We start from the raw sequence: 27,585 nt of genomic DNA on the forward strand, positions 1-27,585 counted from the left end.
AGCCATCTGCCAGGACTTCTTTAGCTGTGATTCCTGCATTGCAGAGAGTGACTCATTGGGTCCCTTCCAACTCTACAATTCTATGGTTCTATGGCTCATGGTCATGATGGCCTTTGGTCAGATCCCGCAGGGCTCTTCTTATATTAATAGGAGTTAGTAAAGGTAAAGGGACCCCTGACCATTAAGTCCAGTCATGGACGACTCTGGGGTTGCAGCACTCATCTCGCTTTACTGGCCGAGGGAGCCGGCGTACAGCTTCCGGGTCATGTGGCCAGCATGACTAAGCCACTTCTGGCGAACCAGAGCAGCACATGGAAATGCCATTTACCTTCCCGTTGGAGCGGTACCTATTTATCTACTTGCACTTTGACGTGCTTTCAAACTGCTAGGTTGGCAGGAGCTGGGACCGAGCAATGGGAGCTCACCCCATCGCAGGGATTTGAACCGCCGACCTTCTGATCGGCAAGCCCTAGGCTCTGTGGTTTAACCCACAGTGCCACCCGTGTCCCATAGGAGTTACTCCCCAGTAAATTAGGGGTGAGCCCACAAATTTCCCTTTGCTCATGCCCCCAACACACAGCTGCCCCCTATGGCAGGGAGACGGCATCACCGAGCATCCTTAGAGAATGCAGTGCCATAGGAAGGAATGGGCTTGCGACAAGCCACTGCTTAGACGCAGGCATGGCCAAACTTGGCCCTCCAGCTATTTTGGGACTACAACTCCCATCATCCCTAGCTAACAGGACCAGTGGTCAGGGATGATGGGAATTGTAGTCCCCAAACAGCTGGAGGGCCAAGTTTGGCCATGCCTGGTTAGAGCAACAGCCAGAACTACCAGAGGCAGGAGCCTTTGAGAGGTTGTGCTGACACAGCAACACTCATCCCCGTGAAAACCAAGTGGAGGTTCAAAAGAGCAGTCACCTCTGTATATACTAGCCTGCCCTCCCACACCAGGTGGCAGGGAATATTGATCCTTTAGTGGATCAGCTAGCAAGTGATGGTGATGAGGAGCAGCTGCTGCTTCCATATGATCGTTCACCATCTCCATCTGGGTGACACTGCTCCTTGCAGATGGAGCTGCAGGGGAAGGGATGCTCGGATGGGAAAGCAAGCAGCAGAGGTTGCAGGAAGCAGCTGGGGTTTCCTGCTCCTTCTGCATTAGAGAACTGGTCGTTAGGTAGCAGAGAGGGAGGAAAGATGAGAAGCATTAACTGCTTCCACCACTCACTGTTCTCTGTGTTGTTGCACAAATCCCATCTGCCCTGGCCAGAATGACTTGAGATGATGGGACTTGTAGACTTAACACAAACTGAAGAGCACCAGGTTGGAGAAGACTGCTCTTGCAGGTAGGCTCCCTGACAAATATATGAGGCCAGTGCTTTTTCTGGGGGGACACAAGGGTACGCATACTCCTAAACATTTTGTGAATCTTTTGTCTATTTACTATATTTTTCTTTCCCAATTTTCTTGAGTCAAAATGAGAGTGCCCCTAAACTTTTTTTTTTTTTTAGAAAAAAAGAACACCGTATGAGGCAACCAACACACTGCACAAAATTGTGGGTCCTCACAGCCTGTCATTCAGCGTGAAGCAACCAGGCCAAGCCACAAACCCAAAAACTGAGCGGTTCCAGAGCCTGGTGTGGTTTATTTTAGGTGAGTGTTTCTGTATATGTCTGTTTGTCTATACTTTTTTTTTTTAAGTGAGTTAACTTTCCAAATATTTCTGTTGTTTTCTGTAAATCGAAGTGGGGGGGGGGGAGTTGACAACTTAATACAAATAACATGTTAAATACTGAGAACCCAAGGAAATAGCAGGTTGGCCCACTCTGTGAAGGAAGTGCAAGGTGGCCTCGCCCTCAATTAGAGCGCAGGCTTGAGCCCACTTCCCCTCATCCCGCCGCCCCACAGCCGGGCGAGAGGGGGCGCCAAGCCCATTGCGCGGAGCGGGAGCAGCCGCTGGCCGCGCTCCGGAGGGACCCCCGCGGCCGGTTCTGGGGGGGTTTCCTCGGAGAGACGCAGTCGGGACAGTGGCAACGGGCCCGGGCTGCTCTTTGCGGCGCCGGCGCTCTGCTCCGAGGCTTCCCTCAGCCTCCCTTGCTCGCTCTGGCCAGGGAGGGTCGTCCGCCTCGCGGTGGAGGAGGAGGAAAGGGCGCCGCAAGGACACTTGGCTGGCAGCGGCTGGAGAAGCGCCTCCCGCAGCCCCGAGACCTCGCTCGTCCCTTCGAGCCGCAGCTTCGGAGGGCGCCTTCGCAAGGGGGAAGGAAAGTGTTCTCTGCGGGCGCCGGCGCCTTCCCTGGCGAGGGGAATCCCCACCAGCTCGGCAGGGGGTGCGGCTGGGCGCGCGGCGCCTGACCCCCTTCCCCTCCGCCGGGACCCGGGGCGGCTCTGGCCCCCTCGCGCTCTGTCGAGCTCCTCTTCTGATCTCCGGAGGAGCGGCCGCGGGCGCCTCGGCTCGCCATTGGCTGCCGGGCGCCTGACGTCGAGGCTGTGGGGAGGCGTCGCGGGCGCGGGCCGCCGGAGGATCGCTCCCAAACATGCTGAAAGCCCCCGAGCAAGTGGCGGCGCTTGCAGCAGCTGCGGGAAGTCGATCGTCGCCGCCACCGCCGCCGCCGCCGCTCCTCGGGCGCTTGCGAGAGGGCAGGTCCTCTTTTCGCCTTCATGCCTCCGGCCGGGCTGCCCTGACGTGAGCCGCACTTGGACAGCCATGGGCGATGGATGGGGCTTCCTGGAGAACAGCGCTCACAACAGGTCCAACGCCTCCAGCGACAGCAACGGGAGCGACGCCTCCGGCGACAGCAGACAGCTGGCTCCCCAGGAGCTGTCCCAGCAGTGGGTGGTGGGCATGAGCCTGCTGATGTCCTTGATGGTGGCGTTCATCGTGGTGGGCAATGGGCTGGTGATCGCGGCCATCGGGCGGACACAGCGGCTGCAGACCCTCACCAATGTCTTCATCACCTCCCTGGCTTGCGCCGACTTGGTCATGGGCTCCGTGGTGGTGCCCTTTGGGGCCACGCTGGTGGTGCGTGACTCGTGGCTGTGGGGCTCCTTCTTGTGCGAGTGCTGGACTTCGGTGGACGTCCTGTGTGTGACGGCCAGCATCGAGACCCTGTGCATCATCGCCATTGACCGCTACCTGGCCATTATCTCGCCCTTCCACTACCAGAGCCTCATGACGAAGAGACGGGCCAAGATCATTGTCTGTGTCGTTTGGGCAATTTCCGCGCTGGTGTCCTTCTTGCCCATTATGATGCATTGGTGGAGAGACACGGGTCATGATGCTATGGAGTGCTACGACAACCCCAGCTGCTGCGACTTTGTCACCAACAGGGCCTATGCCATCGCCTCCTCCGTCATCTCCTTCTACATCCCCCTCTTTGTTATGATTTTTGTCTACCTGAGGGTCTACAGAGAAGCGAAAGAGCAGATGAAGAAAATCGACAAGTGCGAGGGCAGGTTCTACAACAATCACCAGCAGCAACATCAGCCAGTCCACCAGGACCTGCCGATTTTGAGCAACGGTCAAGCCAATAGAAGGAAAACCTCTCGCATTTTGGCTGTAAGGGAACAGAAGGCCCTCAAGACTTTGGGCATCATCATGGGAGTCTTTACTCTCTGCTGGTTACCCTTCTTCTTGGTCAACGTGGTCAAAGTTTTCAACAGAGGCCTCGTACCCGACCAGCTCTTTGTCTTCTTCAACTGGCTGGGCTATGCCAACTCTGCCTTCAATCCCATCATCTATTGCAGGAGCCCTGATTTCCGCAAAGCCTTCAAGAGGCTGCTGTGCTGCCCTAGGAAAGCCGACCGAAGGCTGCATGCTACCACTACGGAGCTCTCTCGTTACCCTGGGGGCTTCATCAGTACTCTGGGTAACAGCCCTCCATGCACTCTGGGAGGGACATGGTCTGCTTACAATGGTGGGACGCAGGATGGAAGTGACTCCAGCTTAGAGGACAGGAACAGTAAAACCTCCTATTCAGAATCCAAGGTATAAGGGCAGATGGTGGGGAGCATCAAAGCCATGGATTAGGTGGGCACACTGCAGTTCAAGAAGGGGAACCAAAGAAACAGGCAAGGGAAGAAAACACCCCCACCAGGGGACTGGCTAATATACAAACACCAGACTGAGCTGTCTCACTTGCAGGGGGGCGGGGCGGGGGGGGGGAGAGATTTTATTTACTTAAGGTGAAAAGCAGGTGAACGTGTATGCATCGGACCACTTCTGACTCATCAGAAACCGAAGCAAACAGAGAGCAACTGACCATTGAACAAAAGAGATAAACGGCCCATTTCCCCAAGCTATTTGGATTATTATTATTAAGGATAATAATATTTGCATGGAGGGGCTGCTGGTGAGCCAGGAAGAGGGCAGAAATAAGTTGGAAGGACTTTGCACAAGAAGTGTTTCAGGAAGAGCTGAAGTCGTGGCAGGCACTCAGCCTGACAGGCGTTGAAAAGGGCGGGGGATTCTTCTCCTGATATTGAGGGAAACAGGATCAAGCCCTTGTTGGCTTGACCACAGAGCTACATAGAGCGCTTTTTTCGTTGTTTGTACTAATCCCAGGCATTCAGTAGCAGAAAAAGTAGCCTGGTTATTTATTTATTTTTTAAAAAAGAAGTGCTGGTCACCCAGTGCAAATTTCAGGCACTCAGCACCTTTGCAAACCGTGCTAAAAGTCTCTTTAATAAGCCATTGAAAAACTATTCCTGTGAGTTTTACCATGCAGTCTGATCCTATGAGTTTGATGGAACTTACTTGCAAGTAAGTGTGTGTTAGCTTGTAGCCTTAATAACTTAGTGGCCACACTCTTCTTAAACATCTAGAAGGTAAAGATACACCAGTAATATTGTTCATTGTCATGTTTGTGTTCTGAACAAATCTCTCCTGTTTTTGATTTTTTTCATCCCATTGACTTTCTGGGGTGTGTGTGTGCAATTTTCTTGTCCTATGAGACAACAGCAATCAGGCTATAAAACGTCTACCTCAAGCTGTGCATATTGTACAGAAAACAAATGTGTTTATATTAAACAGCTTATTTATGTATCATTAGTTAGGGTTTTGTCTTTGTTTTATATATATAGAAAGAGAGGCAGGAGCATTGATCCTCTGTAGACAATTTGTTCACATTGAAAATTTAAAAGGGGGGGGGGAATTGGCTGGGGGAACCAGAAATGTTACTGCACATTTGAAAAGAATGAGAGAGGTTTTTCTTTTGCACAGTGTTAGCAATTGTAGTTTGATGCATGCTCTCTGTCTCTTACACACACACACACACACACACAGAGAGAGAGAGAGAGAGAGAGAGAGAGAGAGAGAGAGAGAGGAGAGAGAGAGATCCACTGGAAAACAAAGAAGGGTGTTGTTGTTTTAAAAAGCATCAAATCCCATCCTGATATTTGTTGTTGTCTGATACGTTGTCATTTTATTAAAAAAAGTGTTTTATATTATTTAATGGAGGTACTGTAAGTGTATTCATACTATAAAAGAATCTGTTCTAAGAGATTTTATAAGTTATATTTTTTATTCCCAAGAGTCCATGTGAACCTGTTGAGACTTCAACACTTCATTGTCATTTCCCCTTTTTTGTTTGTTTGTGTGTGTGTGTGTGCTTGTGCATGTGTGAGTGTGTATGCATTTTATAATGTATTTATATACTCTGGTGCAGTTTACTACTGTATAAGTCATCGGTCTATGTGCAATAAATGCCACTGCAGCACAAGCAAACCTATTTACGGTGTGTCTCTGTAGGTACAGAAACTATAACCAGTTCTGATGAAAAAAGCAGAGTCTGTTTTGCTGAAAATATGGATTGCATTACCAATACTGTTCAACTTAATGGCTTTTCCTGACACAACAATCATTTTTTTAAAAAATGTGCTTGCTGTACCAAATAAGGTAGCGTTCCTGCTAGACTGAAGGCTGCTGACTTGCCCTGAAATTCCAGAGCCAAAGGCAAGTTGTTTCCTGGCTGGCTATAAATACATTGGCTACTTTCCTTTGATAGATGGATCTTATCATCTGTTTGAATCTGCTCTGATAATAAGAATGCCAGGCCAGGTGGCTGGAGACCTAATATTGAAAGTGACAGGGCTGTGTCTGGGCTCATTTGAGAACTGAAAATTAGGAAGGAAAAACCAACTGTTCGCTGGGATGCAGAAGCCATAAATCTCTTACACATGATTAATTTCATTGAAGTCACCAGGTTACTCAGGCTACTGAGATGAGAGATTCTGAGAATTAAAGGGTAGTCTCCTCGATCCACTTAAATTCAATTATCTTTAGCGATGTTTAAGTCATGTATGAGAGAACACCATTAAAAAAACACACGAGTGTTAATCTTCAGGCCGTTTACTGCGCTCTGATTACTTACATGGACCACTCCACGCTAGCTGGTAGGTAGATTCTTAATGTGTTCCTGCGGGAACCTTGTCAGCATTGTCATTTCTTAAATGGAGAAGCTGGTGATAATTAGATAGTGTTGCTTACTGTGATCTCTTGATGATACAAAGCAATCAGGAAAAGGAAATTTATCAGAACTTCAAACTACATTCATCCATGCAGTGAATGCTGAAATCGTTAACGGGATTGTTGTTGCTGTGTTTGATGATCATTTTGAATTGTTTTATATTCTTTGCTCTTGGGAAATTCAACAGTCTTGGTCAATTCAGTTCCCAGCTTGTGGGATGTTAGCAGTTAGAGTTGCTAGCTTTTTATAGTCGGGCTCCTGTGCCGTTAACAGCACAACAGGCAGAAAATGAAAAGTGGGGGCTTTCCTGCAAGCTCGATATGTGCTAGCCACACTGCCGTTAAGGGCACAGAAAAACCTCCGCCAGACAAAATCCAGTATTAACCCTGTTGATCAACCCTACTTGAGGCAATCTTATATCCATGATCTGAACTAATTAGGTTTGGGGTATTGATGATCAATACGGAGTGCAAGGTGATGAAGCAATCCTGTTGAAATTAAGGAAATGGTTGCTCCTTTTAACTAATTGCTCTCTGCATTTGGTTTTGGATGGAATTCTGTGTCAAAGTGCAGGTTGGGATAGAGATCATAAACCTTATGGATACAAAGCTGCAGATTAAAAAAAAAAGCATTCTGTGCAGTGTATTTCATTCAAAAGATTACTAAAGAGAGAACCTGCTTTTATCAGAGGAAAATGTTGGCTTAGGTCTGGACTAAGCTAGCTTAGATCCCACTGAAATCAGTATGGTAACTTAGTCATGACTTGACCAATTGATTTCAGTGGGAACTAAGTACAGCTAATCGAAGCTTGCTTCCCAAGGCACAAGTCCCATTGAAGTTAATGGTTCTGATTTCTGAGTCAACGCACACAGTATTGTGTTTTTAGTCTAATTGCCATGAGGGACATGGAGTGTGTTGCCCATCTCTTACAATAGATTCTGTTTTCTATTTATTGCATTGTCCTGCTCTTGCTCTTAGGAACCCTACCTGCATCAGTTATTCCTTTTTAATAGGAACGTACTGTACTTAGCATTAAGTAGCATTGGATATGTGGGCCAACAATATATTATGGGCCCTGCTTTTTGGCATGGGTATGGCTTCTTTTCAGTTATAGCAGTGTATCCCTCCCGCTTCCCACCCCCACCCCCATTTAATAATGGAATGTTACCATACAGGAAAAGTAGGCTTTGGGAGCTGAGTGGATTTTACTGATAGCAGTAAAGCCCCAAAATATTTGTCAGTGGTGATGCAGCAATATATCGTTAAGTGGAGTCATTAAGATTCATTTTGACAAATTTAGGGCTGGCACACTGATCCGCACGGTCCAGTGTTATAATACCATGATCATTAGTTGCTTCGGATAGTGTGCTTCAGTGTTCAGTGTGAGCTGGCCCTCCTGACACAATGCCATGAACAGAGCTTCATGTGTACCAAAGTTTAGTCCCAGAGTTTGTCTTGTCAGGTTGGAATCACATGTTCATGATATGCACCAAATCTGTGATCTGTGCTCCCCGCTACTCTTACAGGTGCGTGTGCAAAAGATTGACCTTGGTATCTATGGATACCGCACCAGCTAAAAGCAGATGTGAGGGTGCTTTTGGCTGCCATGATATCTGTAGATCGTAATCTGAGATAAGTGAAATTACCCTGTTGTCACACATGCTTTTATTCATGGCAAGAAGCACTGTGCATATAAAACAGACTTTGATGCATAAATTAAAAATATAACTGCCTCCAGAATATGTGATAGAATAAAAAAAGTAGAGTGTTTGAGTTGCGAAAAGTGCTTTTGTCTCATTTCTGAGTATGTCTAATACTCGTACTGAGTATTAATCAGACTAAATGCTTTGAGAACAGCATAGGTAGGTAGATTGGTATATAGATAGTCAGCAAAGCTGCTGAGAGAGGTGTAGGCAGTTTATGAGGTAGAACTTACCATAACAGAACTTTTCATATTACACTGATCACTGAAAAGGATTCATCTCTTGATGGCCGCATCTTCTGCCGAAGCATTGATTCAAAGATGCTGATGTGGCTGCACATGTGCTCATCCGGTTTGTGATCCCATGGCAGCATCTCACGTCACATGGGATGTGGCTTTTCAGTGGATGCAAGGGGGAGAGATCACCAGAAGCAGGAAGCTGATTGTGGGTTTGAACCTCATGTTGGGCAAAATATTCCTGCCTTGCAGGGGGTTGGACTAGATGACGCTTGCGGTCCCTACCAACTCTACAATTCTAGGGTTTTAAATGGAAGTAACTTTACACTTCTCTGAATCAAAACCTTTTGTACTTTTTCTGCTGCAGAAAGATCCACAAACAGTTTTGTGGGCAGGGTAAATTAATTTCCTGAGATAATGTATCTGCACATGAGCAACAGTGAGAAGTGTTTCACCTTGCACACAAGCTTGCTCTCTTTCCTGTGCCGACTTAATTACTTATACCAAAATAGTTCCTCTCCTACAGTCATTCCACCTGGTATACAGTTCCTTGCTTATTTTTGTTCTTTTATGTCACTGCTCCACACTGTATAATCGTACCTTCCTTAAAAGCAAATTCAGATGTCTGGGGAGGGAGCAAGGTACACCACTCTGGTACCAACACAGGATGTGCATGTAGTCTCTTGGAAAGCACACATGCACACCAAAACCTCTCTGTATAGGGAATAGGAACATAGAGAATTGCCTTATGCCATCTAACTTCTTCTTGTCTACTCGGACTAACGGCAACTCTCCAGTCTTTCAGGCAAAGTTTTTAATCAGCCCTACCTAAAAATACCAGGGATTAAACCTGAGAATTTCTGCATGAAAATTATGTTACAGACCTTCATCCAAGTCAGGGAGATGGTTTATAGCCTGATCTTCTCCTTGATGAAAGAGCTTTTTGCCTGCAGGGGTTAGTGGGGTATGGGAGTCTTTTCAAATAAGCAACTTCCCATCTCCATTCTAATAGTGACCTTTTATACATGGATTGGCTGTTAGCCAACTCTCAGCTTGTTAATGGAAATGCATATTGAGCAGGGGTTGGGGGTTCCTAGTGAAGGCTGAAATAGTTGAGCGTCATGTTCTTTCCAACTGGCCCAAATTCTTTGTGAATCTCTTTGTGGCCTTCTCTTTTTTAAAGCACTCTAGATGTGATGCTTAATCAGAACAATAGTCATGACAAGGAACAAGTTTTCAAAATCCATCTAGTATTACCGCTCCAACCCTGATTTCATAGCTCTGATATCAAACATTATCTGGGTGGGGGTAGGGAGCATAAAACAATAGAAAACTAATTTCCATGCAGGACCATGTTATAAATTGCATCAGAAAGTAGGAAGGTCTTGCAACATTTCTTTGAAATTAGGGTGACAGTTTGCATCCTCCTCCTGATTTATTTGTCTGCAGTTAATATTTCTCCTCCTACCAGTAGCAGATCAAGATCCCCATAGGAAACAGCCTCCAAGGTGAAGCTAGGTCAGTTGTCACCGAAATAAAAATATGCGTCTTGCTGTCTTACAGTGTGATGGAGAATTGTTTAAATACTGGGGTGTTTACAATTCTCTGGAGTAGATCTAGATTCCGTGGAGGTAGAATTTAGCACTCAGATTACTAAGTAAAGAAACGTTATGGCTGTCAGTCAAACAATTTAGGCTGTTAATTGTTTTGACTAATCAGTTAACAGCATCAACTTATGGGTGCCTACTCAAAAGTAAACCTCGCTGATTTCAGGTTCGTGTGTATACAATTACACTCAGAGTTTGCAAAAACTATGAAAACAAGAGTCCATACGTAGGGAAAAGGCATCCTTTCTTTATTTCCGGGTGATGCTAACGTACCACAGGAAGCTGCATCTTGCAAGTGGCCTACTTCACATAAAATAAAGGGAGGAAAAGTTTCCTCTAAGAAGGTGGCTGCCACCCATAGATTTGTACCTACTTACTTACATTTCACTTTAAAATGAAAAATGCTACCCTATTAATTGAGGGGACCATTTTTTTTAGCCAAACAAAACTTGAATAACCCACTGATCAAATAAAAGATGCAGCAATGAAGAATATAATGCCACTGGTCTACTTAGGTGCCTGCATAGAACTGTTTGCGAAGTAGCAGTTTCACTGAGCAGCTGTTTGGCAAGTTATGGAGAGCAGTGGGAAATAATCATTCTGGCTTCTACCCACTGAGCAGCCAATTGGTGCTTCTCTGATTATCAGACTGGAGAATTGTACCCATGGCACCTGTTTGTGTGCACAGCTTCCGGTCCAGCAAGGAATACCCGCATGGAAATCTGCTTCTATAAACATATGGCCCCAGCCTGGCTTCAAATTGCTTTATATAATAAATACCAAATGTTTGTTTACCACATTGATATCAACTTTCCAGCATCATTGGAAAGTCCTGTATCTGATCACCTTTTATCCTGAAATCCTGGTCTGGAGGGTTGGGGTTAAGGATGAAATTTTCTGCAAATCTCAATGGCAAGTTTATCCACATGGACTTTTATTTATTTTTTCAAATTCCCATCTCTTTCCTTCATCTCAAAAAGAAGCTTATTTTTCTTTTCTTTTTTGGATCTGCTAAAAATATGAGGAATTCTCACATATTGTATGCATTATTATGTGCAAATATTACATGCATTTACGGTACATTCTAGGTATCCTAAAGTAACCAGTGCAAAAGCACATACATACAACAAAGCATATAAACATGCTTGCATAGGTATGCATATTTATAAAATTATGTGTCCTGCTTTTGGCTTCCCATAGGCATCTGGTTGGCCACTGTGAAAACAGGATGCTCAGCTATGTGGGTCATGGGCCTGATCCTGCAGGACTCTTTTTAAATTCTTAAATATAGTCCCACATAGGGCTTGACCCTTCTATATGCTTAATACACATATTTTTGGTGTATAATTTTTCCATATGGTTGGGCTTTTCTTACAAAAAGAAAAAGGAACACACAAGCAGTTTGGAGATAAGCACACAATGTGAGAGGCAGTCCAATGCAGACAGGGCTGAATTAGGTCTGAATTGCCTATTTCCATGTATAAACTTATTTTAAACAGAGTTCTCCTCCCTCCTGGTTGGGAGACCACCAGAACAATGTAGAAGGTGACACAGGGGGCTGCAGGGGGGAGAAAGAGTTGGCAAAGGTCACCTTCTTCTACCTATGTCAGTGGACCCCCTCCCGATTGGAGCCCCTTCTGTGAACAGAAGGAGCTATTCTAATCATAAATGGACAACTCAGGATTAAAGCCTATATAAATACTCATCATCATCATGTAACCATTGCCAGATGGATGAAGTACAGCACTATTCTGCAATTGAGAATGGGTGAAGCAACATCCTACAATGTCACCTTGAACCTGAAACATATCTATAGCCACATCAGTGCAAAGCATACCATATGCCAACTAGGGGTGTAGAAATGACAAAGCATTTATTGACGGGAAGGATTTGAATGATTCTTGTGCAGTTCACATGGAAGGTGCTAGCATAAGATGCTAAATTCTTACAAGGTCCTTTTTGTGGATCTGTCCTGAAAAGTTCCGACAGCACAATGGGACTTTTTTGCCCTCTTGACCTCTCCACATCTGTCCTGGGGATTCCCTCCTAAGCAGATTTGGGGAGGGTAGGCAGTCTTGTTGCACAAGCAGATGTCATTCCAGTTGTGCATTTATTTAGTTGAATGCCACCCCTAATATTTTTGTTTTGATGATGGTAAAGTAAAGATAAAGGGACCCCTGACTGTTAGGTCCAGTTGCGGACAACTCTGGGGTTGCGGTGCTCATCTCGCTTTACTGGCCGAGGGAGCCGGCATACAGCTTCCGGGTCATGTGGCCAGCATGACTAAGCTGCTTCTGGCGAACCAGAGCAACACACGGAAACACCGTTTACCTTCCTGCTGGAGCGGTACCTATTTATCTATTTACACTTTGACGTGTTTTCAAACTGCTAGGTGGGCAGGAGCAGGGACTGAACAACGGGAGCTCACCCTATCGCGGGGATTCAAACCGCCAACCTTTTGATCGGCAAGGCCTAGGCTCTGTGGTTTAGACCACAGCACCACCCGCGTCCCTTGATGATGGTACTTCAAGGCAAATGGTGCAAGGATAGTTTACTATAGGACAGCAGCACTACTAAAGTCAAAGCTCTAGTACTGCACTTGGACCCAGCTATGTTGCCTCTACCATGCAATCCACAAACTGCTTACACTGGCACTTTTGCACTTAAGATGGTTTGCAGCCCTTCCCTATGCATGTATACTCAGAATAATGCATATTAATATGTATTACTAGTATTACATAGTAATAGATACTAATACATAGTATTAGCCCCTTGCTCCTTTTCTGAGAAGATGCTTGGGTAAGTCAGAAGAGGGGGTGACGTTTTTAACAACAGTTATTTAATAAAAGTCATGCTCTGTGCGATGTGTGCTGCTGATACAGTTTTCATTTAACATAGTATTAGAAAAATCAAACATATAGATTCCAACAGACATGTGGTCTCCATGTGCACAGGAAAACAATGGGAAGAGTACTGGCCAGCGCTTTACTCTGGATTATTCTCCCAGTACAGTGTGTTCTTAAGGATCGAAAGAGCATGCAAAGGGAAGAGTTACAGGACAACTGAAATATTGCAAGGCAGCGAGTCCAAACATCCATGATGGATATTTATTTGAAGCAAACCAGACGTGGATTAAGAATGGGAGCTGTAGTCAAAAGATCACAAATATCACACACACTTGTGCTGAGCAGTTTGGGTAACCAAAGGAGCAAAGGAACAAAGAAATAAATCACAGCCTATGATCGCAGCAGCACAGACATGTTGACCTTAATAGGTCATCCCGTCCATTCTCCTCCAAAGTAATACCCAAAGGATCTTTAATAGATATTTATTAAATCTTTTTTGAAAAAATGTCAGATATTCAAGATTCACTGAGTTTATTCTACTATTCAACTATGTTTAGTGTTAGAAATCACCTCCCGATGCTCAGACTATTCCCCCGCCCTCCTGTTTGAACTCATTATCTCTTGGCTTACTCTCATTGGTTGTCCTATTTATAGCAGTCTTGGGATCTATTCAAGCACTGTTATTATGTGCTCTCCCTTTTCGGTGAGAACAATGTCCAGTTCCTTCAAACCTTCCTCACAAGATCCTATATTTCAAACATTTAAAATGGGTCAGCAACCTTTTTTAGCTGTGGGCCGGTCCACCGTCCCTCAGACCATGTGGTGGGCCGGACTATATTTTTGGGGGGAAATGAACGAATTCCTATGCCCCACAAATAACCCAGAGATGCATTTTAAATAAAAGGACACATTCTACTCATGTAAAATCACGCTGATTCCTGGACTGTCCACGGGCTGGATTGAGAAGGCAATTGGGCCGTATCTGGCCCCTGGGCCTTAGGTTGCCTACCCCTGATTTAAAATATATTCAGAGTATATTTATGAGACATGCCCTGCTTGAAGTTCATGAACTGTTGTATACTGGAAGGATATCATCTAATGCATTGATTTAACTGGTGGGCAGAGACTCATAAAAAGGTTGCCATTTGATCACCCCACCACCCTTTTCTCTTGTTTCATATGTTTGGTGCATGGGGGGGGGATGCAGTGCCCCCCACCCAGCATGGCTAGCATTCAAGGATTATGAGAGTTGTACAGTACTCCAATAACACGTAGAGGATACCAACATTAGTTACTCCTGGATTAGGGCTTGTTTTTTAAGATGAGAAGAGAAAAACTAGTAGACACCATAGGACAGAGGGGGGAAAGAGAAAGGTAAACATATTTGATTTTATAAAATTTGGTCCCATTTTTCCATTTGGAGTTTACAATTAATGGAAGGTCGCTGGTTCATAAAGTTTGACAGTTACTGTTCTAGTCCAAATCATTGCATTGATGCAAGATTTATCACAGGAAAATATTCTTCTCACGGATAATCCATGCACACAATAAATTAAGGTATCCAAAGTTAGGATTTTGATGTCATAATATTGGCTTGAATTTCAGTAGCCACTAGAAGTCAGTCCATGCAGTTGTTCTCGAGTGAGGTGATCTAGTTAGGTACTTCCATAGAGCTTATTTATAGAAGCATTCATTAGTTATTAGTGGAATGGATTTTCATAACAGTGGATTGGATTGTCATAACAGAGGTAGCTATTGACTATTTTCATTTTACAGAAGGACAAAACCTTCTGGGTTAAGTTAATTAACTTACTCAAAGCCACATGAGAAATATAAAGCATTCTAAAGAATGAAATATAAAGCATTCTAAGGAATGAAATATAATTCTCACATGTCAACTATGCCATTCAGAATTATAATTTCTGGAGTTTTAGACATGCTAATTCACTTCTGTTTAGATAAGAAGCTTTGAAAATATCGAATTGCTTTGCTCCAGATGGTAGCATAGAGGGGCTTGTTTCCAGAGCATGTCAGGACCAGAGACCTCTGAGATGAATGGAAAATGTGCCCCTATGTGGGCTGCCATTCATAAACTGTGCGGGGGCAGTACCTGGAAAAGTCATCAGTGAGTGGTAACTTCAACTAGCCAAGCCACACACATAGATCTGAAAATGCTGGCAACCTGGTCTTTGTGTTGTCCAGGACATGCAATCCAGTCAACCGTTCGTTTCCAGCAGCATGTGCTATTTTTGTTGCTAGCTCTCTCTTTCATCGGGAACAGCAGTGTTTTAAGATTCAAAGGCCAAATTCTTCATATTCTCTCTCTCTCTGCCTAATTAGAAGCTCAGTTTTTATTAATAACTTCTAAGGAGCTAGTGTGCAATGTGGCTTTGTTCTGCACCCTTTCCTAATTTATTGTAATTTCCTATCTGGTAGAATGTGTTGACTTCCTTTCTCTCTCTAGTAATATATCAAATTGCATGGATAGGAGCCCTGAGCTAGCTACACAGACACAAACAAATCCTTAGCTGAGTTTTTATTGCACAATCTTGATGGAGGCTTAATTTGGCTCTAATATTTCACCAGATCCTCCAAATGGCACTAAATAAGCACACTTTTATCAGCACTGATTTGCAAATACAATGTGAAAGGAATTTGTTTCTAATTTCAACAATTACCCTCTTATTTGTTTCTTGAATCTCAAAGACTCACCCACCCTTTACCACTCATTGTTCATGTGTAAAAATCTTTAAATTTAAGCAGGTTAAAAGATATCCCACCATTGTCTTCTCATGGAGAAGGTGCTACCTTTGCCAGATCAGTGCCTGAATGACTATAGATGACTTTGTCATATCTTGGTCTTCTCTAAGAGGTTCAGGGCACTGCTGTGGTTCAGTTCAAAATCATTAAAAAGGTGAGCTGGGATGAAACTGTTAAAATAACTTGGCGTCTTGTTTGTTGGCCTGTGGTAGGTGATGGGTTGGGATGTAATTGTCATTTGACTAGCAGCCAGCTTTGTACTAATCAGAAAGGAGAAGACATGTTCTGCTGGAAGGATTAGACGGCTAAAAATAGTTCTGCCATAGCCACATCAGCAAGTGAAATGATATGAAATTCATTCACGCAGTCCCACCACACACACACACACAGAATTATTTCAGTTTCACTCTGAAAAAGCCATAGGTTAGTGAACGCCTCTCTTTGAGTGTGTCAAAAAAATATAGTAATGTGATCTGCCCAAATGGTGTTAAGCACTTTCTCCCAATAGAATGACTGTTAGCATGCCTCACTGCTTTGCATTCAGAAGCTGCCAAATCTTAAAGGGCTAAGGAGGAAGTAAGCATACTTGCCTTTGTGTAAATAATCATGTGGCTCTTTTAAGACCTAACGGCAGGATTGTTATGATTGCCTTACACAAGAAATCAATGTGGTTTTGTTAAAACAGATGACCTCTGCCTATCCCTCCAAAAGAAACAGCCACAGTAACAGCAGCAGCGTCGGTTACCTAATTCAATAACCCCTTGGTGCCCAACAAAGCCAGAGAGATTGAACTGAAAAGGAGAAAGAGAAAGAGCACGACTTTGATCACAGCAACTGCCAAAGCTGGAGGATATCCCTCCAAGCGAACAAAGAGCAACATCAGAAGAACTACAAATGACCTGTTTATCAGCCTGGAGATGAGACTGCCCTCCGCCTAACTGGTCTTCCAATCTATGAAATGTCACTAAGGGCTGAAACAGATGTTATGTGGGATCTTTCTCACTCTGTGTGTGTGTGTGTCTGTTTCTGTTCATAGAAGCAGCAGTCCTGCAAGCCTCTGTTTGTGATTGGAACAGTGGTGCTGGTGAAAAGGTGCTAACCTTTCCCCATTTTACAATTTTCTGCCTCTAAATCTATTAGACCCCCTGAAGCTGCTAAAATGCAAAGCCAATACAGGTACCTGCATTCCCCCCTCCTGCGCCCCCACAATGGTGGGGATTCTAGAAAACAGCAAAGAGGGGAGTGGATTTTTCCCACCTTCCCTAATGTCACTGCTCTAATCAACCCCCTCCAATTTTCCTGGTTGCATTTAAGTGCATTTAAGGTGGTGGTGGTGGTGGTTGTTAGGCTTCTTAGAGAGATTCAGTCATAGAATCAGCCCTGTCATGTCTGTTTTGGCAAACTTTATCACCCATAAATGCCCAGAAAATGTTTTGTTACTGGGTGATAGATAAATACTGAAAGTAAATAAATTTCTACAATAAAATTCTATAAACAGATCAAAGAAGAGAGTGTTTAGGAAGCACATCAGTAAGGGTGTGTGTTAGGAGGAGGGGGTGAATAAACTGGATCTGCTTTTGAGAAGGTATGTCTCCCATCAGTACTGTGCCTGTCTACACTGGACACACTAGTATTACAATTGCATTTGAAGTGAAATAGCTCGTGGCATGCTGCATCTATAAAAAGAATATCGGGGAAACACTGGAATGCAACAGTTTGTCAGCACAGTCATCTGGATTCTCCATAATCACAAACCCCTGAACCAATGATGTTCATTCCAGAGGAGGGACACGGGTGGTGCTGTGGCATAAAGCACTGGAGCCTCTTGGGCTTGCCAATCAGAAGGTCGGCAGTTCAAGTCCACATGATGGGGTGAGCTCCTGTTGCTTTGTCCCAGCTCCTGCCAACCCAGCAGTTCGAAAGCATACCAGTGCAAGTAGATAAACAGGTACTGCTGCGGCGGTAAGGTAAATGGAAATGGCTTCTTTCAAGACTTATTATTCCATGAAAAAGTTCAGGTGACCACCAAAACCAAAAGAGTGTAGTACTTTACGAATCTTATAAAGAACCTTATCTTTATTGTGAAATGATCAAGGCTTGTCAACAAGTTTACTATTCTCACTCTTGATTTGATTCTCTAGAAACCAGTTTACCTAAGGACTACTTCACACACATTCCCGCCCCCCAACATAGCTATAACTCCATGAAAAATACACACACCATCATTTGCAAAGTGTGCTGCAACTGTTTATTTTAGCACGAGGACTTGGATTGTGCAAATCAGTTTCCTGACCCAGGTACTTCTTGCAAAATAAACATTTGCATCCCACTTCACAAATGTCAGTGTACTGCTACTTTTCTCCCTCCATGGAGACGATCTCCATGTTTTTACACACACAAACTTCAACAGCTGTATGTGAAGCTACCCTACAAGTTCTCTCATAGTGCTCTCTGGGCTAAGAACCTCAGCAGCATGTGGAAATGACCATTACCGTACTTCTTATTAATGCACATCTCTGCTGAATCTGAAAATGCAGCTTCCTTTAACAACTTATTTCAGTCTTTACATGAGCTCACACAGTCCTCACAGCCTCAACACTTCACCCACACTAGCTCTCATATGTAATGTGTAGCACAGAATATGCAATCTACTGTTAAAAGTGAGCTATAAATAAGGACTTGAATTCCCAGAGCAGGCTAGAAGTCATCATCCCCATGAACCCCAAATGATCTTCCCAGAGCATCCAACAGCAGGTGGGGGGTCATTATCCTTGACACAAGAAAAATGCATTATTTTCCCACATGAATAAACATGTAGCTGCAGTTGTGTGTTAGGCATAACAAGATATCCCAGTTGCATCTTTGGGTAAAAAGGTAAAGGTACCCCTGCCCATTCGGGCCAGTCATGCCAGACTCTAGGGTTGTGCGCTCATCTCACTTTATAGGCCGGGAGCCAGCGCTGTCCGCAGACACTTCCGGGTCACGTGGCCAGTGTGACAAGCTGCATCTGGCGAGCCAGCGCAGCACACGGAACGCCGTTTACCTTCCCGCTGGTAAGCGGTCCCTATTTATCTACTTGCACCTGGAGGTGCTTTCGAACTGCTAGGTTGGCAGGCGCTGGGACCGAATGACGGGAGTGCACCCCGCCGCGGGGATTCGAACCGCCGACCATGTGATCGGCAAGTCCTAGGCACTGAGGTTTTACCCACAGCGCCACCCACGTCTTTGGGTACCCAAGTCTAAAAGAGAGGGTTAGATGGACTTCTGGCATGGACTGTCTAGTATGGTTTTGTCTATATTGACTGACACAAGCTCTTCAGGGTTTCAGACATGGGTCTCTCCTAGCCTTACTGAAGATTTTTGGGATTGGATCTGAGCCCTTCTGCATGCAAAGCAGATCTTCTGCCATTGAGCCCCTTCCTGCGTTTTAATCCCAGTTCTTCTGCTTTCTGCCTCTGATGCAGCCAAATTCCAATGTTTCACCAGGATTACAGGATTAATGGATCCTGTAATCGGTTTGACTGCTGCTATAATATCTGGAAGTCATTTCTGAATTGAGTGGCTGCAGAGCATCTGCCTGACATTCAGAACCATCACATTGTCCACCCCGTCTCCCAATTCTCCCTTTGCTTTTGAACATCTTTATGTGTCAATCCTTCTCCCACTATGATTATTCAACCAGGCTAACCAAAATTATAAAAAGGATGTTGCTTAGTTTTAACAATATGATCTGGGTCACATGAATAAGAACAACTAAAAACCTAGAAAAAATCCCAATAATTAAAAAACAATTAAACATTTATAGAATTAAAACTATATCTATCTATAAAACATATAGACAATCACAACAAAAACAGCACTGCACCAGCCCCCTCAGTAAAAGCAGTCAGCTTCTGAAAGCCTGTTGGATCTGCTGGCAGAAGGATAACAAGGTGGGAGCCAGTCTAACTTCTCTACGAAGGAAGTTCCAAAATCTAGGAGCAGCCACTGAGGCCCTGTCCTGCATCCCTACCAAGTGTGCCTCTGAGGGTGGCAGGACAGAGATAAGGACCTCCCCAAAACATCTCAAAACCTGGGCAGATTCATAGGAAAAAATATGGTCTTTCAGATAGCCTAGACCGAAGCCACATGGGGCTTTATAGGTCATAACCAGCACTTTGAATTGTGCCCACAAACAGACCAGCAGTCAATGGAGCTGTTCTAGTAAAAGAGTCATGTGATCCTATAACCAGCCCTGGTCAGCAATCTGGTTGCAGCTTTTTGAGCCAGTTGAAGTTTCTGAGTACTTTTCAAAGGCAGTCCACCATAGAGCATGTTACAATGATCCAAATGTGATGTAACTGAGGTGTGTGCCACTGTGGCCAAATCAGTTACATCCACTTAGTATCTCTCTTCAGATAAAAGCCACTTCATGCCCCCTTTTCCAAATCACTGTGTAGCTATGCCTTGAAGAGTAGGTTCACTTCAATTCTTCTGGGAATTTGGGCGGATTGCTCAAAGGCATTCAAAAAGACACGTTCTGTGATTTCTGATTAATTAATCTCTAATGAATGTACTCTCATTCCTTTGTTACAATCTCTAATACGGATAAGAACCACTACTTCAGACATTAGGCTCTGTCACTGAGATCAGTCAACACAGATTAGTTAGCTCAGAGTACTTCAGGCATCCTTTTGTTCATATAATATAATCACTTTGCCTTTCAGTTTTCATTTCATAATTGCATTTCTAGTTGGCCATATCCTACCACTCATACCCTGAATGCTATATAGGTTTGAAGAGTTGTCTCCTGTCATTTTATTTTCCACAGAATATTTCCTTTAGACTAGAATACATGACCAAGATTCTAATCTAATCAAAAGTCATTCAGATTTGGGTGTTGAGTATTTGAACATGTTAATTCATGCATTTTTTAAATTGCTAATTGTATGGCAATGGAGCTAAGCTTTTTTTTTTAAATGAAATAGGAGAGGTCAAATCAACTGAAAAACAGGCAGGTGTTATTGCAAGATTTGTGTATTTCTGCATAGTAGAACAAAGCCCTGCCTGCTATTAACCCTCACAGCTGAGGAATGTGGAGATAATAAGCTTGAGCAATTTCAGTGTCACAGAGTTGTGTCAGCTAGGGACACACAGAGAAAGGATGTCTAGAGTAGGGGAGTGTGTTTAAGTACAGTAAGTATATTATGCAATAAACAGAGACAGACAGACAGACAGGCAAGCAGACAGTTTCTACAACAATCTAAAAGAGTCATTACAATCAGCCAGGGAACTGGGAACTAATGCAGCAAAGAGTTAGTAATCAGTCTTTTTAGTAAGCAATTCTTAGAGATGGGATTGGATGGAGAAAGTTGGAATGGGAAGGCATTTTAGTAATAATCTGTCTGGGACATGCATTATGAAAGATCCCCAGCCCACATCCAGATTCTCTAAGGAAGCAACAATGCAGAAACTCAAAGAAGAATAGGGAAACTCAGCCATTGCAAGCCAGTGCAAAAATCAATGCACAGAGTGAAAGATAGAGTCCATAGGCTGAAGGTTAATATCACAACTAGCTTCATGAATATTCACATGGCTATGCCTATAAACCAACCAATTATGTTATAGCAGCAGCCAGGTATGAACATACTATTCAAAACAATGAGTGTGTAAGAGGGCAAATTGGCAATATGAAAGAATACTTGAAGTGTACAAAGCAGAGAAGAATAAGCAAGAGGTGTAGCATATCAGAATTCAGTCTTGGAAAGGGTCTCTGGTGCCTTCATTTGCCAGCAACAGCTATGTTAAAATGGTTGACAGGTTGACTTTTCTCGCCATGGCATTGCAGCTGAAAGTGGCAATGGTACTCCTGGTCATCATGTGAAGGCTAAGCTCCTAAACTGTCTTCCTGTTCTTTTAGAGAAAGAGGCATAATCCCATATAAAACAAGTAATCTAAGCATTCCAACTCAAAATTGGAAGGGCTACTAGCCACCAGGACTTATTTATTTACTTATATAAAATATTCCTGCCCCACCTTTCTTTGCACAGTCTAAGGCAGCTAATATGAGAATCAAAAGCATACAGTGAAAACCAGCAAACAAAACGAAAGCCCACAGGAAACCTGAGCACCAATTTCTGCATCAGCTGAAGTTTCCAAACCATCTTCAGAGGCAGCTCCATGTATAATGTGTTGCAGTAATCTAAGCTAGAAGTTATCGGACAGGGGCACAGCTGGGTCACCAACTGAAGCTGATTAAAGGCACTTCATGCCACTCAGGCCATCTGAACCTCAAGCGACAGCAAGGGAACCAGAAGGACCCCTTCAGAGAGAGTGTAACCCCATGAAGAGCAGGTAATACCCTCCATCCCATATGTCTACCCTTTTCCAGCCTGTAACAGCTTCCAAACATTGACAAAAGCAATGTGCTCTTGGCTTCAGTGTAAGTTGGATCAGGGTGGGGAGGCATTCCTCTGCTTATGAAAGCATCCAGGTATAAATAAGTTGACAGAATTCAGAATTTGCACAGATGCAAATTGAAACATTGGGTTTGATCCACAGTTTATTTAGTTATGCTTAGCACAGATCCGTTGAATTCAATGGGACTTGAATTGGTCAAGGATCTGCTCTAAGCACAGTTAAGTCTGAATACAACTGGTTGTGTTTTGGTGGCCCCAGTCACGTATGTCTACTGTCAGAAGCAGCCAGAGTTTGTCAAGTATGTTGCAATCACGATGATCATCTGAAAGGGAAAGAACAGGGGACTTAATCCAGCCTCCCATATCCCTTCGTGAATAATGTGGCTACACATCACTGAACCAGGCAATGGAACTGTACAAGCAGCTCACCTTTGTTTAGGCAGTTCCCCATTTATCTAGGGATGTCCGTGCATAAACCTGTTTGCTAGATCAGACCATGATTTTTTTTTTTAAAAATTACTTGAAAATAATTGTGGATTTTTCTGTTGTATTCTGTGTAATATTGTGGAAGTTTAACAGTAATGAAAAGGAAATTAATTTACTTTCCCCTCCTTGTTTTCGCTTATGCTACAGTGCAAACTGAATTTCCTCTGCAAGCTATGATATCTGAAAATCTGAATACACGATTCATTTTCAAAGCACAGGCTGTCATAGGTCGGGCCATTTCTTTGTCTTCATGTTAGGAGGCGCCTCATAAATTAAAGGTTTGATACTGTCACATTCATGTCATTAACACTCATCGTCGATAATCTTTCGGGTGACTTCGGCAGAATGCCTGGCTCCTTAGATAAAACCTCTGGAAGGAGAACAATGATGCTCTGAACTTATTATGACCTCTTTCCTTCAGTTTTAAGGTTTTATGTGGAAGGAGGAAGGCAACCATTATCTCTTAATGTACTGGCTCATTTTGAGATGCCATTTTTCTTCCTAAATTTCAGACTTTTGCCATTTTTATTCACATAAAGCAGGGCTTTGAAAAGACTCTCTGAAGAAAGAAATGCATGTTTTTCTCTCTCTCCAGTAAAATAAGCAATTTGATCAGACAGCAAAATTCAATACTTTATTAGGGCGCAGTACTACAGTCAGCAGAAGGTTGGCTGAGGAGCCATAGAAAATTGTGCTACAATGCCACTCTGCTGCATGTACGCCACTGTGGCCTACCTCCCAGTATGCCTGACAAAAGAACCACCAGTGAAGATGGCCCATTGGCATGTGGTGGTTGTGATAATGAAGTGTGGCACTCCAGGGGCAGCTTTGGGGGGGAAATCTTACCCTAACCTAGGGAGGTAACTGTCAGTTTAGGTTTCTCTGTGTTTCTCCTTTTTCCAATCTTAAATTCAGTTCTCCACATTTTTGCAGTGAACTGCAATTAAAAAAAAAGCCTTGTGAAAATTCACCTCAATGTGAATTGAGGTACAGTGGTACCTCAGGTTACATACGCTTCAGGTTACATATGCTTCAGGTTACAGACTCCGCTAACCCAGAAATAGTGCTTCAGGTTAAGAACTTTGCTTCAGGATGAGAACAGAAATCGTGCTCTGGCGGCAGCAGGAGGCCCCATTAGCTAAAGGTTAAGAACAGTTTCAGGTTAAGAACGGACCTCCGGAACGAATTAAGTACTTAACCCAAGGTACCACTGTATACACATTTCAGCTCATTTTATTTCTTCCTGCTGGTCTCAGCTAAGGTGATGCATGATGAATGCCACTTGAATAGCCTCTTTTAATGTCTCCAGTGTCCCTATTACTATAATGTTTTAAGTTACTGATTTTCCATTCATTTCTTTTCCTAATAAAAAAGTGTCGTTTTGCTATTCAAAACTGAAAACAGAATATAATACAAGGAAATTTAAGTAAAGGAATCTCTCACCATCACCACCTCATTGCAAACAGGGAAAGTGACATTGCTCGCTTAAGACCAAGGAGCAACTAACATGCTGCTCATTGCTAATTATATAACTCTGATTTAAAAATAGAGAAAAAATGAACCAGCGACTTTTTCTGAACCAGTTTAGGATTCAAAATTTGTAGATGTATGGAGAGCAGAACATTTGTACATTTTGGCGGCTGCATGACAGGATGAGGCAGGAAGATGACGGTGGGTGCTGCCTGGTGCCTTTCACGCAATGTGAGGGTATTGTCAGGATTAGAAGGTAGCAATCGAGTTTTCAGGGACACTGTTTCGGCTGCTGCCTTAGTTCTTGCTTCTGCACCTATTCATCTGCTTTCTGACTTTGTGGTCGGAACTGACAAGATCACAAAAACATGTGGCATAGCAGGGCAATAGTTCAGTGGAAGAACCTATGTTTTGCATACAGAAGGTCTCCTTCCAGGCTCAGGTCCTGCCATCTCTAGGTACGATGGAGAAAGATCCCTGTCTAAAACTCTGTAGAGCTGAGACCCGCCTTTCTGCAGAGCACAAAGTAACATGGACCAAAGGTCTGACTTGGCACAAAGCAGCTGCCTTTGTTCTGCAAAGGACAGAAAATAAATGGTGGTTTGTTTACCAGCACACTAATGTCTATTTAACTTCTCCACATCACACAAAGGTGTATTAAATGAGTAATTAACTTCTGTCCTGATCCTGTTCATAAAACCTAAATGAAATTTCGAAAGTTCACGCAACCTTTGCTGTCATGTGTTGATGGTATTTTCTTTAGCATTTTCTACAAAAGTAGCAAAATATGGTTATTAACTTGTACCACGCAAGATCTCTATTCAATTGTTACTTAATAAGATACTTTTTTATGTAAAAAGAAGGCTTGCTATTTTATCCCCAAATGAAACAAAGCACCCAAGTAAACTGAAATACATATTTTAAGGCATTTTGTATTTTAAATGTATATATATTTGTAAGTATTTATGTATGTATTGGGAAGACCCAGTTTTCCGAGTGCATGTTCTGGAAGTTGGGCAATAGGGGCAGTACAGGATTCCTTTTGGTGTACCGACCTCCCCGCTGCACCAAGGATTCCCTGCCTGAGCTGCTTCAGGTCGTGGCGGATGTTCTCCTGGAGACACCTAGCTTGGTCGTCCTAGGGGATTTTAACATCCATGCTGACACGACCTTACAAGGGGCCGCTCGGGACTTCGTGGAAAGCATGGCCTCCATGGGGCTGTCCCTGAATAAGTCTGGCCCAACCCATAGCCGCGGACATGCCTTGGACCTGGTGTTTACCTCTATGGATGTTGGTGATCTGACACTAAGTAAAAGCGAAACGAAAGAAGTGCCATGGTCAGATCACTTCCTGGTGCAACTGGACTTCTCTGTGACCCATCCCCTCTGCAGGGAGGTGGGACCAATTCGGATGGTCCGCCCCCGCCACTTAATGGATCCAAATGGTTTCCAGAGAGTGGTAGGGGATGCTTTATCCCATGTTGATGGCCTTTCAGCTGATTCCCTGGTGGCCCGCTGGAATGTGGAGCTAACCAGGGCTATTGACTGTTTGGCTCCGAAGCGCCCTCTCCGATTGCATGGAGCCCGGACAGCCCCGTGGTTTTCCACGGATCTGAGGGCAATGAAACAATCGTTGAGACGGCTAGAGCGCCGGTGGCGGATAACTCATTCCGAATCTGACCGGACACAGGTTAGAGCTCAACGTCGAGCCTACCAAGTGGCGATAGCGACGGCGAAGAAGAATTTCTTCGACGCCTCTATTGCATCTGCAGAAAACAGCAGCAGGAGACTTTTTCAGGTGGTTCACAATTTAGCGGAACCACCTGCAACATCGGGGCCCAGTACGGGCCACATGTTCTCCTGCAATGATTTTGCAAAGTTTTTTGCAGATAAAATCGCTCAGATTCGGGAAGAAGTAGACTCCACCGTGGGAGCAGGGCCGGGGCGGGAGAGTGCTAGAGTTCTGTCTAGTCAAGTTGAGTGGGATCAATTCCTATCTGTTACCTCCGAGGATGTGGACAGGCTGCTTGGACGAGTGAAACCAACCACCTGTCTCCTGGATCCTTGCCCATCCTGGCTTATAAAAGCTAGCCGGGAAGGACTGGGCGATGGGCTTCGTGGGGTGGTGAATGCTTCCCTCCGTGAGGGAGCCTTCCCAGACCCGCTGAAAGAGGCGGTTATTAAACCGCTTCTTAAAAAACCATCTTTAGATGCGGCCACGATGGCCAACTATCGCCCAGTCTCAAATCTTCCATTCTTGGGCAAGGTGATTGAGCGAGCGGTTGCCGAACAACTCCAGGCACGCCTGGAAGAAGCGGACCATTTGGATCCCTTCCAGTCGGGATTCAGGCCTCATCATGGGACTGAAACTGCCTTGGTCGCACTGGTTGATGATCTCCGGCGGGCTAGGGACAAAGGTGAGAGCTGTTTCCTAGTTCTGCTGGATCTCTCAGCGGCGTTTGATACCATCGACCATAACATCCTTCTGGACCGTCTTCAGGGGCTGGGAGCTGGAGGCACTGTCATACAGTGGTTCCGCTCCTTCCTCCTGGGCCGTGTTCAGAAAGTGGTGGTGGGGGATGAGTGTTCAGACCCCTGGGCTCTCACTTGTGGGGTGCCTCAGGGTTCTGTCCTCTCCCCCATGCTTTTCAACATTTACATGCAGCCGCTGGGAGAGATCATCAGGAGGTTTGGGCTGGGTGTTCATCAGTATGCGGATGATACCCAGCTCTACCTCTCTTTTAAATCAGAACCAGTGAGGGCGGTGAAGGTCCTGTGTGAGTGTCTGGAAGCGGTTGGAGGATGGATGGCGGCTAACAGATTGAGGTTGAATCCTGACAAGACAGAAGTACTGTTTTTGGGGGACAGGAGGCGGGCAGGTGTGGAGGATTCCCTGGTCCTGAATGGGGTAACTGTGCCCCTGAAGGACCAGGTGCGCAGCCTGGGAGTCATTTTGGACTCACAGCTGTCCATGGAGGCACAGGTCAAATCTGTGTCCAGGGCAGCTGTTTACCAGCTCCATCTGGTACGTAGGCTGAGACCCTATCTGCCTGCGGACTGTCTCGCCAGAGTGGTGCATGCTCTGGTTATCTCCCGCTTGGACTACTGCAATGCACTCTACGTGGGGCTACCTTTGAAGGTGACTCGGAAACTACAACTAATCCAGAATGCGGCAGCTAGACTGGTGACTGGGGGCGGCCGCCGAGACCATATAACACCGGTCTTGAAAGACCTACATTGGCTCCCAGTACGTTTCCGAGCACAATTCAAAGTGTTGGTGCTGACCTTTAAAGCCCTAAACGGCCTCGGTCCAGTATACCTGAAGGAGCGTCTCCACCCCCATCATTCTGCCCGGACGCTGAGGTCCAGCGCCGAGGGCCTTCTGGCGGTTCCCTCATTGCGAGAAGCAAAGCTACAGGGAACCAGGCAGAGGGCCTTCTCGGTAGTGGCGCCCGCCCTGTGGAACGCCCTTCCAGCAGATGTCAAAGTGATAAACAACTACCTGACATTCAGAAGACATCTTAAGGCAGCCCTGTTCAGGGAAGTTTTTAATGTGTGATATTTTATTGTATTTTTGTTTTTTATGGAAGCCGCCCAGAGTGGCTGGGGAGGCCC

General features: G+C 44.7%; 2 protein-coding genes across 2 annotated transcripts in view; both read left to right on the forward strand.

The window, feature by feature from the left end:
- LOC310763897 (uncharacterized protein) overlaps positions 1–21,912 on the forward strand; it is a 65,303-nt gene extending 43,391 nt beyond the window's left edge. Inside the window, exon 4 of the mRNA XM_083616763.1 lies at positions 21,646–21,912. Coding sequence (XP_083472889.1) covers positions 21,646–21,650 — 5 coding nt within the window. The 3' untranslated portion in view covers positions 21,651–21,912. The remainder of the gene's footprint in view (positions 1–21,645) is intronic.
- ADRB1 (adrenoceptor beta 1) lies at positions 1,805–5,722 on the forward strand. Its single transcript, XM_083616728.1, has one exon. It carries the CDS (start codon positions 2,705–2,707, stop codon positions 3,989–3,991), a length of 1,287 nt encoding a protein of 428 aa, XP_083472854.1. The 5' UTR covers positions 1,805–2,704; the 3' UTR covers positions 3,992–5,722.
- Positions 21,913–27,585: the final 5,673 nt, after the last annotated feature.

The sequence above is a fragment of the Podarcis filfolensis genome (assembly GCF_964270895.1).
Source record: "Podarcis filfolensis genome assembly, chromosome: 5".
NCBI classification, from domain to species: Eukaryota; Metazoa; Chordata; class Lepidosauria; order Squamata; family Lacertidae; genus Podarcis; species Podarcis filfolensis.